General features: G+C 49.2%; 1 protein-coding gene across 1 annotated transcript in view; it reads left to right on the top strand.

Moving 5' to 3' along the window:
- The first annotated feature begins 375 nt into the window (after positions 1–375).
- The window catches only part of LOC134984203 (uncharacterized), a 182,146-nt gene continuing 168,873 nt past the window's right edge, over positions 376–13,648 (top strand). Inside the window, exons 1-3 of the mRNA XM_063949837.1 lie at positions 376–473; positions 852–1,115; positions 9,374–9,716. Of these exons, the coding sequence (XP_063805907.1) occupies positions 376–473; positions 852–1,115; positions 9,374–9,716 (705 nt within the window). The remainder of the gene's footprint in view (positions 474–851; positions 1,116–9,373; positions 9,717–13,648) is intronic.

Raw genomic sequence — 13,648 nt, 5'->3', positions numbered from 1 at the left:
GTTCAGATCACAAGTTGTACAGTGTGATTGGTGTGGCTGGTATGAGTCTTACCCGGGATTCAAAATCCTTCCTTATTGTGTACGCTCGTCCGGGCACAGTATCCTAACTGAGGCTTGGAGGAGGGTCATAGGGGGAGGAGCCAGTGCACACCAGATAGTCCTAAAGCTTTCTTTAGATGTGCCCAGTCTCCTGCGGAGCCGCTATTCCCCATGGTCCTTACGGAGTCCCCAGCATCCACTACGGACTACTAGAAATAGAATTATCGGTAAGTAAATTCTTATTTTTTTTACAAAGTAAAAAAGCATGCTCCCACTGGCTCCCAGAACCAGAATCTGATACCCCTAAGTCATCCACATGACGGTGGTCGACTAGGCATGGAGGAAGGTCAGGTGAGGGCGAGACTCCGGCATTTCAGTCACATCTGGGTGACGTCTGGCCTGCACCCCTGGGTACTGGATACAGTGTCCAGAGGGTACAGAATGGAGTTTCAAACTCTCCCACTTCACCGTTTCTTCAAGTCAGGCTTGCCAGCTCTTCTGGCAGATAGGACAATTCTTCTGGAAGCTATTTAAAAATTGGTGGTGTCCAGGGTCATTGTTCCAGTTCCACCTCATCAGTGGAACAAAGGTTACTATTCAAACTTTTTCGTGGTACCGAAGCAGGATGGTTCGGTACCGCCAATTCTGAACTTAAAATCTTTGAATCCCTACCTCAGGGAGTTCAAATTCATGACGGTGTCTCTGAGAGCTGTCATCTCAGGTCTGACGGAGGGGGACTTCCTGGTGTCCCTGGACATCAAGGATGCGTACCTCCACATTCCCATCTGGTCTCCGCATTGAACATATCTCAGGTTTGCACTGTTGGACGATCACTATCAGTTTCAGGCGCTGCAGTTTGTCCTCTCCACAGCACCGAAGATCTTCACCAAGCTGATGGTGGAGATGAGGGTACTCCTGCGCAAGCAAGGGGTGAACATAATTCCGTATCTGGACGATCTCCTGATCATTGCTCTCACGACACATCTGCTCAAGGAGCACGGTTGGGTCCTGAACCTCCCGAAGTCTCATCTAGAGTCGACAAGGAGGCTGTCTTTCCTGGGAATGATCCTAGACACGTATGTGCAGAGGGTGTTTCTGCCGGTGGAGAAAGCATTGATGATTCAATCAGTGGTCCGGGATGTCTTAAAGCCTACCCGGGTCTCGGTTCATTAGTGCATCCGCCTTCTGGGGAAGAGGATTGCCTCCTACGAGGCTCTATAATACGGAAGGTTTCATGCTCGATCCTTTCAGCTGGACCTCTTGGACCAGTGGTCGGGTTCTCACCTACACGTGCACCAGAGGATCCGTCTGTCTCCGAAAGCCAGGATTTCGCTCCTCTGGTGGATACAACTGCCTCACCTTCTGGAAGGCCGAAGGTTCGGAGTTCAGTACTGGATCCTTCTAACCACAGATGCAAGTCTAAGAGGTTGGGGAGCAGTCACTCTGGGGGAAACCTTCCAAGGACGGTGGTCGGATCAAGAATCCTTTCTCCCGATAAACATTATGGAGCTAAGAGCCGTGTACAACGGCCTTTTGCAAGCAGCACACCTTCTACAGGATCTGGCTGTTCAGGTGCAGTCGGTCAACATGTCCACAGTGGCCTACATAAACCGACAGGGCGGAACAAAGAGCAGGGCTGCCATGTCAGAGGTGTCAAAAATCCTCCTCTGGGCAGAAAGGCACGCGGTGGCGATGTCCGCAATCTTCATTCTAGGTGTAGACAACTGGGAAGCAGACTTCCTCAGCAGACACAATCTTCATCCAGGAGAGTGGGCCCTCCATCTGGAGGTGTTTGAGGAGGTAACCGGTTGGTGGGGGTTTCCTCACATACACGAGGGCCTCCCGCCTCAACAAGAAGCTGCGGAGGTACTGTACCAGGTCGAGAGACCCACAGGCGGTGGCCGCTCTGGTAACACCGTGGGTGTTCACGTCGGTGTATGTGTTCCCTCCACTTCCTCTGATACCAAAAGTTCTTCAACTGGTAAGAAGAACAAAGGTTCTGGCAGTCCTCATTGCCCTGAACTAGCCAAGGAGGGCTTGCTACGCGGATCTACTGGATCGTCTGCTGGAAGATCTAAGGCCGTTACCACTTCGGGAGGATCTGCTACTGCAGGAGCCGTTCGCTTATCAAGACTTACCACAGCTACGTTTGACGGCATGGCGATTGAACGCCAGAACTTAGCTCGGAAGGGTAACCCGAGTGAGGTCATTCCTACCCTGATACAGGCTAGGAAGGGGGTAATGTCTAAACATTACCATCGCATTTGAAAAAAATATGTTTGTTGGTGTGAGTCCAAGAAGTTTCCTGCGGTGGTGTTTCAACAGGGGTGGATATGGGACTGAGATTGGGCTCCATCAAGGTCCAGATCTCTGGGTTGTCCATCTTCTTCCAAAAACAATTGGCTGTCCTCCCCGAGGTTCAGACCTTTTTGAAAGGGGTTCTGCACATCCAACCTTCCTTTGTGGCGCCAACGGCACCCTGGGATCTTGATGTGGTGTTGCAGTTCCTGCAATCTGCTTGGTTTGAGCCTCTACAGGAGGCTGATCTCAAGATTCTCACGTGGAAGGCGGTCACTTTGTTGGCTTTGGCTTCTGCACGACACGTGTTGGAATTGGGGGCTTTATCTTGTAAAAGCCCCTATCTGATCTTCCATGAAGACAGGGCGGAACTTAGGACTCGTCCACAGTTCCTGCCTAAGGTTGTGTCAGCTTTCCATATCGACTAACCTATTGTGGTACCAGTGGCTACTGACTCCTCAATTGCTTCAAAGGCCTTGGATGTAGTGAGGACTTTGAAGATTTATGTGAAGAGGACGGCTCGTCATAGGAAAAGTGACTCTGTTTGTCCTCTATGATCCCAAGAAAATTGGGTGTCCTGCTTCTAAGCAGTTGATTTCACGCTGGATCAGGTTCACTATCCAGCATGCTTATTCCACGGCAGGATTGCTGTGTCCAAAATCTGTAAAGGCCCACTCTACTCGTAAAGTGGGCTTTTCCTGGGTGGCTGCTTGGGGTGTCTCAGCTGTACAACTCTGCCCCGGGTAGCTACTTGGTCTAGGTCGAACACGTTTGCCAAGTTTTAAAAGTTCGATACTTTAGCCTCTGATGACCTCAAGTTTGGTCAAGCAGTGTTGCAGGAGCCTCCGCGCTCTCCCTCCCGTACTGGGAGCTTTGGTACATCCCCATGGTACCTACCGGTAAATCCTTTTCTCGTAGTCCGTAGAGGATGCTGGGCGCCCGCCCAGTGATGCGGTTTCCAGCATTGGTCTTATAGTTCAGTACGGCCTGGTTCCTAGGTAAGCTCTGCATTATTTACGGTTTCAGCTGTTGCTGAGTTGTTCCGGCATGTTTTGCCGGATTTACCTGTTGTATGAGCTGGTATGAATCTCGCCACTATCTGTGTAATTCCTTCTCTCGAAGTATGTCGTCTCCTCGGGCACAGTTTCTAGACTGAGTCTGGTAGAAGGAGCATAGAGGGAGGAGCCAGCCCACACTATTAAACTCTTAAAGTGCCAATGGCTCCTGGTGGACCTGTCTATATCCCATGGTACTAATATGGACTCCAGCATCCTCTACGGACTACGAAAAAAGGATTTACCGGTAGGTAACCAAAATCCTATTATTTCTCGTATGGTGCAGCTGCTTGCTGGGGCACAGGCTCTGGGTTCCTCATGCCATGTGACACAATGCTTATGAAATATCTGGTGCAGCCCCTGTCATGTATCCACATGCTCCTGTAACAGCCGGCCTCAGGGAATTGGCTAATGAACGGCTCCTGTGACTGAGTTGGCAGCATCTGAGTCTTGCTACCGTCGCCTTAGGTATATAAGACATTTATTGAGCTTGTGTATGGGAACCAGCATTGAGGATCCTGCACCTTCCCTGCTGATTACCTGTCCCCTGGCACTTGGATGACGGCCTTCTCTGGCTTCTGATCCATGGCCTTAAGGGCACACCAGTGGTTCCTAATGGAAGTATCTTCAGGAGTGGTCACATCTAAGGAGGACAGGGCCTCTTGCATAATTCTGGTGCCTTCAGCATCCATTAATATATAATCCTGCAATCTCCAAGGTGGTAAAGGAGGAGTAGCGGGAAAAGGCGACCAGGACCCTATCAGAGGGGTGTGATCAGACCATGAAATTGCTGTCAGTAGAAAAATTCAAGCGACCAGGTTCTGGTACACAATGTGATAAATATGGAGACTGACACAGGACATATTAAAAAGGACAAGCATTTATTTCTGCAACAGGATACATTGGTTTCCACAGGGAAAACATCGGGGTGTAGAGTGTATCTTGTTCCAGAGGCACCAACAGGCTAAAGCCTAAGGCTGTCCCAGGATGCATTGGGGCCTCCTCCAGGCACTGAGAGCTCAGTTTTGAGTTGGTTCCTGCAGCAGCAGGTCAGTAACAGGAGGGCTGCGCTGGGCAGCCCTGAAAAGCTTTTCTAAGATTTCTGTATGTCATGGAGACACTTCAGCGCTGCAGCTCCATCACCTCCCAAGTGGCATTGCATACTCCCGCGGCATCTTCCCGGGTACTTGTGGCAGAGACGCACCGGCTTTAGGCACACGGTCGCAGACCGCTCTCCTGGATCACGTGGCTGCTATGGCGAGTAGGTAAGAGGGTCCTCCAGGTGGGACCCACCATTAAATCGCGTTCCGTCCACGACCTAGGGAGACGGGTCACGGTGCTGGCGTGGACACTCTTACCGAACATGGACTCCACTAGACCGCCAGGGCGTAGGAGTATAGGTCGGGTGTATTAACGTCCCATTTAATAAGGCTCTGTAGTACTGGTGGTGGAAGTCCAGCATAGGGGAACCGGTGCTTGACCTGTAGCCCCTCACCCGGCCCAGGGCGCCATCTCCACATATATTTCCTACCCTGGAGCTGTCTCACACACTCCCTCACTGCCTGACTGAGACGCTGGGCGCCATCTTCTAAGTATAGGCTGCGGATGATCCCCTGGACTGCAGGGCAAGGTCTCCCTTGTAAAGCCGCCTGTATACAGCGCTGTGACTTTACAAACACTTGAGTATTCTACATGTCTCTATACAGACAGCGTTAGTTAAGAAAGAGTGTACCTATTACAGGATATATTGTACGAGTATTCTGATATATACCTCCGGTCTAGAACCGCACTGTGTTTTATATATATTTAAACCCCGCTGTCTCCTGAACTGGTTATTCGCTGAGTGCCGCACCTCTAGATTCTTATTCTTCGTTATTTGTGCGGGCACTGCTGCTATTGTGCTGCGTTCACCTGGAGTGTCAGCACGCTGTCTGTCTGTGTGTATATATGTGTGTGTGTGTGTATGTGTGTATATATATATATATATATAATGTCCAGAACGATCCGGCACTCCCTCCGTCCCCACGGACTCCAAGATATTGCTCCTGTGCCCTCCTCTTTCAGTGACAGCCCGTCCCTCACAAATACATTGCAGACAGCAGCGGCACTCGCAGACTTAGAATAAAGTGCATAAAACATTTATTGTCAATTTCTACGTTTCGGGGTACGCAGCCCCTTCGTCAGGATAACCAGCATATAACAAATACAGTGTTTAAATACCTTAACCCACGGGGACGCCCCGCTCAGCCTCCATTCGCGTCGCCCGGGTTCCGGATCTTTCTCACCGGAAGTGACGCCATCCCGGCCCGACCAGCCAGCGCGTAGGAGCTGTAAACAGAGTAACCATAGTCAGTTTTCACCCGAGATCAACAACACAAGGCCTACCATATTCCCAATTGTTACGGGTATGTCGGATCAATAGTGATAAAGTTGAGAGGGTACTCGGCAGTGGACATAGAGAAAGCTAAAAGGAAAGCTCTGTCAAAGTCCCGTGATAAACTCCTTGCACCCAATAGTAAGAAAGAACTAGGCAACAGATTTCCATGGGTGACACAATATAATTCTAGCAGCCCACACCTAGCCAAACAAGTAAAAAAACTATGGCCGTTGGTGGCCACAGATAAAGAGTTAGGTAAAACAGTGGGCAGTAAGGTACTATTTAGCTACTCGAGAAATAAAAGTATTAGAGACATGGTAGTGAAAATGGACCTGTCAAAATTTAATTCTGAACCGACACATTTTTTGAAACCGAGAAAGGGATGTTTCCGTTGCAGTGGGTGTACCACTTGTAGCTTTCTAAGCCCGGGTGTTATGCACACCAGTGCCTGCAGGAATGTACTGGTGTCTGAACTGTTATGCACACCAGTGCCTGCAGGAATGTACTGGTGTCTGAACGGAGAGGGATGCAAAACAAATGAACTCACAGACAGACTGGGGAATATGACATTACGTACACAGAAGGCGATAGGGTAACAAAACAAACACAAAGTGAACAGAGAAGCCCAGAGGCTAAGAAACTGGGTGTCTCCCTAGTATTAGGAATGCTCAGATGGAAAAAGCAAGATGTTGTGTTTTAATACGTAGAGAACCCGAAATGCTGTTGCTAAGGGCAACGGCAAAACCCTAAAGGGTTACCAACGGGTGTGGCAGTAAACTCCTTGGTCAGAGATGGAATGATAGACACAAGGAGAGTCTCCACAATCCTAATCCTCACTTGCAGTGCACAGGTTCAGCTTACTGCCACTAAACTGACACCTGAACACTTTGCACAGTGAGAAAGGATTTTGGCAGGCAAGTCTGAGAATACAGCCGCAAACTTGCTAAATTCACAGAGTAGCAAAAGAACCCCAGCAAGCTAAACGACTGACTCCAGTCTTACTGCTAGGTCTGGATTGGCAGAGTGTAGTACCAAATCCCCAGGCCTATTTGCAGTAAGCAACAACAAATACAAAGCTACACAGTACTGGCTAACTTTCAGGAACTGACTAACCAACAAAGATTCAGCAGCATCTGCTTAACCTGAGAAGAGGGTTTATAAAGCAGGTGCTGTCCACGCCCCACTCAGACCTCACAGACTGTGAGCACAAAAACCAGCACCGGATCCCCTGCCGTGCACAGAGCCTGTAACCACTGCACAGCAAAAGACCCGAACCGGAGTATCAGCTGCGCTCAGGTTACTCCGCTAGCACTTGTCTCCCGGTTGCCATGACGACGTGGCAGCACAGGGCAGGAGACCCTAACACCGGGAGAATACTTCCAACATCCACATACGGGGAAAAAATACACCATTCGGTTTCCACTTTCATGTAAATCTAAGTTTGTTGTGTATACACTGACCTGCCCATGCGGGTTGGTGTATGTGGGAAAAACAGACTGTGAGTTCAGAATACGTATGGCCCAACACAGGTATGCGATAAGGGAAGCTATTAAATCTGGACAAAGTGAGCAGCCTGTTGCAAGGCACTTTGCACAGGCCAGGCATAATGTATCCACATTAAGGTACAAATTGATAGATCATGTCCCACGATCTATAAGAGGTGGGGACAGATCAAAAAGATTGTTACAGGTGGAAGCGATGTGGATCAATATTAGGGTCTTAATGAAACGATTAATTTTAAATGTTTTTTATAACATTGATTCTTGGGATCAGTGGAATGGGAATATTTAATAACTGAGAGAGGTGGATTCACCTTAGGGGTGTTCGGTATCAATTTATAGTTGATTAGAAACATTCTTGGTTATGAATTGTATACAGCCGCAATATCCTGGTATTAACTAATGGCGGGGCGGATCTTGTAAATTTGAATATTTGAGGTGATATGATTGTTTATTTGTAGATAGGTTGTGATAGGAGCATTTAGGATATGTGGTGCACTGTTATTCACATGGTAACTATGGTTACTCTGTTTACAGCTCCTACGCGCTGGCTGGTCGGGCCGGGATGTCGTCACTTCCGGTGAGACAGATCCGGAACCCGGGCGACGCGAATGGAGGCTGAGCGGGGCGTCCTTGTGGGTTAAGGTATTTAAATACTGTATTTGTTATATGCTGGTTATCCTGACTAAGGGGCTGCGTACCCCGAAACGTAGAAATTGACAATAAATGTTTTATGCACTTTATTCTAAGTCTCCGAGTGCCGCCGCTGTCTGCAATGTATGTATGTGTATATATATATATATATATATATATATATATTTATTCAGTGCAGTTTTATTATCATAATAATTGTCTACATTGCAAGAGTAACTGTGTGTGCCTGTATCTGCTGTGTGGTTTCACTTTAAGTGTTTCCCAGATTTGTCTATCACTTTATTCTGTACCCTAAGTGACTAGGTGCGTCGGGGTCATTTGTATAGTGCGTCACAGTATTTACCCATTGCGTGTATTCTACTGTGTACTCAGTCCACATAATACCAGATTTATTTGCAGGTGTTGTGTACTAGGGACTCAGTCACATACCATTGGATTTATTCGCAGGTATTATACTCTGTCTGGCTTCATCGTACTAAACCGCTCTATTGCTGCATTTAGTATAATGTCTAATGAGAAGGGCAGTAAGTCTGTGGACGCTCCTGCCTCATGCAGAGCATGTGCCAATGATTTACCAGAGGGGGGAATCTGTGTATGATGGTCTGTGTACTGTCATACATCTCCCAGTCAGTCTGCAGCGCCTGTAACCAATCAGGAGCCACCCTGGTCTGCGTTCACAGCCCTACTGGGTACTCTAGTGCACAGGTTCTCAAACTCGATCCTCAGGACCCCAAACAGTTCATGTTTTCCAGGTCTCCTCACAAAATCGCAAGTGAAATAATCAGCTCAACCTGTGGATGTTTTCAAATGTGTCAGTGAGTAATGACTACACTTGTGTTCCTGCTAGGTGACCTGCAAAATGTGAACTGTGTGGGGTCCTGAGGACCGAGTTTGAGAAGCACTGCTCTAGTGGAATGCATTATGACCCCTATGGGACCACCAGTGCCCTACAGATACAAATTGTCCCTATGGTTAATCCGCATTGGGCGGACAAGTTGTCGAACCAGTTGCAGCAGTTAAATCAGTTTTTGGGCAGACAAAAATCTACTCCAGGCCACTTCCGTGTCTCTGGGTCATCTAAGCGGGCTGCTTCCTCCTCACAATCCACAAATCTCTCAGATGTTTTAATCTGAAAAGGAGGAGGATCATACTGGGGGAACGCAAGGTGGGAGGCTGACTTCTGCAATTCACCCAGGTGTGGTTAAATACCAATTCAGACACATGGGTGCGAGAAGTTGTCTCTCACGGGTACGCAGTCTCGTTCAAGAGACGTCCCCCTCGCCAGTTTTGCACCATGGTCATCCCTACGTATCAGTTGAAGGCGCAAGCTCTGCAGCAGGTTGTGAGTTCTCTCCTGGATACAGGCGTGGTAGTTACTTCTCCACCCTGCTTCTAGTTCCGAAACCCAATTTGTCATTCTGGCCTATTCTCAACCTCAAATCACTAAACAGGTTTGTGATAGTGTCCAAGTTCCGTATGGAAACACTGCGTTCAATTGTACTGGCGATGGAACCCAGAGACTATATGGTATCTCTAGATATTCAGGATGTGTACCTGCATATACCTATTGCCAAGTCACATCAGCGGTATCAGCGGCTTGCTATTGGCAACATACACTATCAGTTCCAGGCTCTGCCATTTGGACTTGCTATGGCCCCTCAGATCTTCACCAAGGCCATGGCTGTAATGACGAGACAACTCCGTCGCCAGGGAGTCAGGATCCTGCCGTATCTAGACGACTTGCTGACCCTGACAAATTCCCACGATGTCCTCTTCGGTCATCTCCAACTGACAGTAAGCTTCCTACAAGCCCACAGGTGGCTCATCAGTTGGAAGAAATCTTTGCTGGTCCCAGCTCAGAGCATGGTGCACCTGGGGGCTCTCCTGGACACAAGCAGTCAACATCTGTTCCTGTCTCCAGAGAAAGTCCTGAAGCTTCAGGGCAGGATAAGATGCTTCCTCTGTCGCCCGAGAGTGTCAATACACTCGGCGGTGCAAGTACTTGGCCTAATGGTGTCGGCATTCGACACGGTGGACTACGCTCAATTCCATTCCTGCCCTCTGCAGAGGTTAATCCTTTCCAAGTGGGATGGCCTACCTCATCGGATCAGATCTCACATGATCATTTTGACTCCGGAGGTTTGGCTGTCGCTGACCTGGTGGCTACAGGACCAGAGATAGAGCAGGGGCCCTCGCTTCTGGATCCCGGACTGGGTCCTGCTGACAACGGATGCCAGTCTGAGGGGTTGGGGAGCGGTGTTGGAGCAACACTCTTTTCAGGGTCGCTGGACCAAGGAGGAATCACTACTCCCGTTAAACATTCTGGAGTTGCGGGCGGTGTTTAATGCTTTAACTCTCGCCCTGCCTTTAGTGTTCATTCCAGGTGTCCTGACCTGGGAAGCGGACTTCCTCAGTCGCCAGGACGTACACGCCGGAGAGTGGAATCTTCATCCAGAAGTCTTTCAACTACTAGTGGACATGGTGAGCCTACCAGATGTAGACCTGATGGCGTCTCGACACAATCACAAGGTTCCGGTCTTCGGATCAAGGACCAGGGGTCCTCAAGCAGTGTTCGTGGACGCACTGGCTATTCCATGGAACTTTTGGCTGCCTTTCGTGTTCCCTCCAGTATCATTCCTGCCCAGGGTACTACGGAAGTTCAAGCAAGAAGGAGGAATGCTAATTCTAGTCGCTCCAGCATGGCCCAGACAGCATTGGTTTTCAGACCTGCAGGGTCTATCGACAGAGTGTCCTCCTCTACTTCCTCAATGCCCAGACCTCGTATAGGGCCCTTGTCTCTACCCAGACCTGGCCAGACTAGCTTTGACGGCATGGCTCTTGAAGCATCACTCCTGAGGACCAAAGGATTATCCGAGGCGGTTATACAAACTATGTTGAAGGCCCGAAAGCCGGCATCTGCCTGTATTTATCATAGGGTCTGGAATTCTAACTTCACATGGTGTGCTGTTAAGAATTTTGATGCATACAGATTCAGAACTTCCAGAATTCTGGGTTTTCTGCACCGAGGCCCGGACTTATGCCTTCGCCTGGTCTCCATACCGACAAGGCAGATATGTGAACCTTGAGGGAGACCAGTCTAATCTAATGTCCACTAAGGACATTCATTGCATGATTGAGGCAATGAAAGAGGTATTACACATTTCTGATATAAACCCAGGTACCACTAAAAAGGGTATTATGTTTGGGGAGAAAAAACTACCCGTAGTTTTTCCCCCATCGGAAGAATTAAATGAAGTGTGTGAAGAAGCGTGGGCTTTCCCCGATAAAAGATTGGTAATCTCTAAAAAGTTACTAATGGCGTTCCCTTTCCCGCCAGAGGCTAGGGCACGTTGGGAAACACCTCCTAGGGTGGATAAAGCGCTCACACGTTTGTCTAAAAAGGTGGCACTACCGTCTCCGGATACGGCCGCCCTCAAGGAGCCTGCGGATATGAAGCAGGAGGCGACCATGAAGTCTGTATATACACACTCAGGCATTATACTTAGACCAGCTATTGCGTCAGCATGGATGTGCAGTGCTGCCGCTGCGTGGTCAGATTCCCTGTCAGAAAATATTGACACCCTAGACAGATACACTATTCTGCTAACCATAGAGCATATAAAAGACTCAGTCTTATACATGAGAGATGCACAGAGGGAGATCTGCCGGCTGGCATCTAAAATAAGTGCATTGTCCATTTCTGCTAGGAGAGGCTTATGGACTCGGCAGTGGACAGGGGATGCATATTCTAAAAGGCACATGGAAGTTTTGCCTTATAAGGGTGAGGAGTTATTCGGGGATGGTCTCTCGGACCTAGTTTACACAGCAACAGCTGGGAAGTCAGCATTTTTACCCCATGTTCCCTCACAGCCTAAGAAGGCGCAGTTTTATCAGGCACAGTCCTTTCGGACCCAGAAAAACAGGCGAGGAAAAGGCGGGTCCTTTCTGTCCAGAGGCAGAGGTAGGGGAAAAAGGCTGCAACAAACAGCAGGTTCCCAGGAGCAAAAGTCCTCCCCCGCTTCTTCCAAGTCCGCCGCATGACGGTGGGGCTCCACAGGCGGAGCCAGGTACGGTGGGGGGCCGCCTCAAAAATTTCAGCGATCAGTGGGCTCGCTCACAGGTGGATCCCTGGATCCTTCAAATAGTATCTCAGGGGTACAAACTGGAATTCGAGGCGTCTCCACCCCACCAGTTCCTAAAATCTGCCTTGCCGATTACTCCCTCAGACAGGGAGGCTGTGCTAGCGGCAATTCACAAGCTGTATTCCCAGTAGGTTATAATCAAGGTGCCCCTACTTCAACAAGGACGGGGTTACTATTCCACACTGTTTGTGGTACCGAGACCGGACGGTTCGGTGAGACCCATTTTAAATTTGAAATCCTTGAACACATACATAAAAAAATGTAAGTTCAAGATGGAATCGCTCAGGGCGGTTATTGCAAGCCTGGACGAGGGGGATTACATGGTATCCCTGGACATCAAGGATGCTTACCTGCATGTCCCCATTTACCATCCTCACCAGGAGTACCTCAGATTTGTGGTACAGGATTGCCATTACCAATTCCAGACGCAGCCGTTTGGTCTGTCCACGGCACCGAGGGTGTTTACCAAGGTAATGGCGGAAATGATGATACTCCTTCGGAAAAAGGGAGTTTTAATTATCCCGTACTTGGACGATCTCCTAATAAAGGCGAGATCTAGGGAGCAGTTGTTGGTAGGAGTAGCATTATCTCAGGAGGTGCTACACCAGCACAGTTGTATTCTGAATATTCCAAAGTCACAGCTGGTTCCGACGACACGTCCACTGTTCCTGGGTATGATTCTGGACACAGTCCAGAAAAAAGTGTTTCTCCCGGAGGAGAAAGCCAAGGAGCTGTCATCTCTAGTCAGAGACCTCCTGAAACCAAAACAGGTGTCGGTGCATCACTGCACGCGAGTCCTGGGAAAGATGGTGGCTTCTTACGAAGCAATTCCTTTCGGCAGGTTCCATGCCAGAATCTTTCAGTGGGACCTGTTGGACCAATGGTCCGGATCGCATCTTCAGATGCATCGCCTAATAACCCTGTCTCCAAGAACCAGTGTGTCTCTGCTGTGGTGGCTGCAGAGTGCTCATCTTCTAGAGGGCCGCAGATTCGGCATACAGGACTGGGTCCTGGTGACCACGGATGCCAGCCTTCGAGGCTGGGGGGCAGTCACACAGGGAAGATACTTCCAAGGACTATGGTCGAGTCAGGAGACTTCCCTACACATAAATATTCTGGAACTAAGGGCCATTTACAATGCCCTAAGTCAGGCAAAACCCCTGCTTCTACACCAGCCGGTACTGATCCAGTCAGACAACATCACAGCAGTCGCCCATGTAAACTGACAGGGCGGCACAAGAAGCAGGATGGCAATGGCAGAAGCCACAAGGATTCTCCGATGGGCGGAAAATCACGTACTAGCACTGTCAGCAGTGTTAATTCCGGGGGTGGACAACTGGGAAGTAGACTTTCTCAGCAGGCACGAACTCCACCCGGGAGAGTGGGGACTTCATCCAGAAGTCTTCACACTGATTGTAAATCGTTGGGAACGGCCACAGGTGGACATGATGGCGTCCCGCCAAAACTAAAAACTAGAGAGATATTGCGCCAGGTCAAGGGACCCTCAGGCGATAGCTGTGGACGCTCTAGTGGCACCATGGGTGTACCAGTCAGTTTATGTGTTCCCTCCTCTGCCTCTCATAC

The sequence above is a fragment of the Pseudophryne corroboree genome, assembly GCF_028390025.1.
Source record: "Pseudophryne corroboree isolate aPseCor3 chromosome 3 unlocalized genomic scaffold, aPseCor3.hap2 SUPER_3_unloc_4, whole genome shotgun sequence".
In the NCBI taxonomy this organism is placed as follows: Eukaryota; Metazoa; Chordata; class Amphibia; order Anura; family Myobatrachidae; genus Pseudophryne; species Pseudophryne corroboree.
The sequence above is the reverse complement of the archived record's forward strand: the minus strand, read 5'-3'. Positions and strand labels throughout refer to the sequence as shown.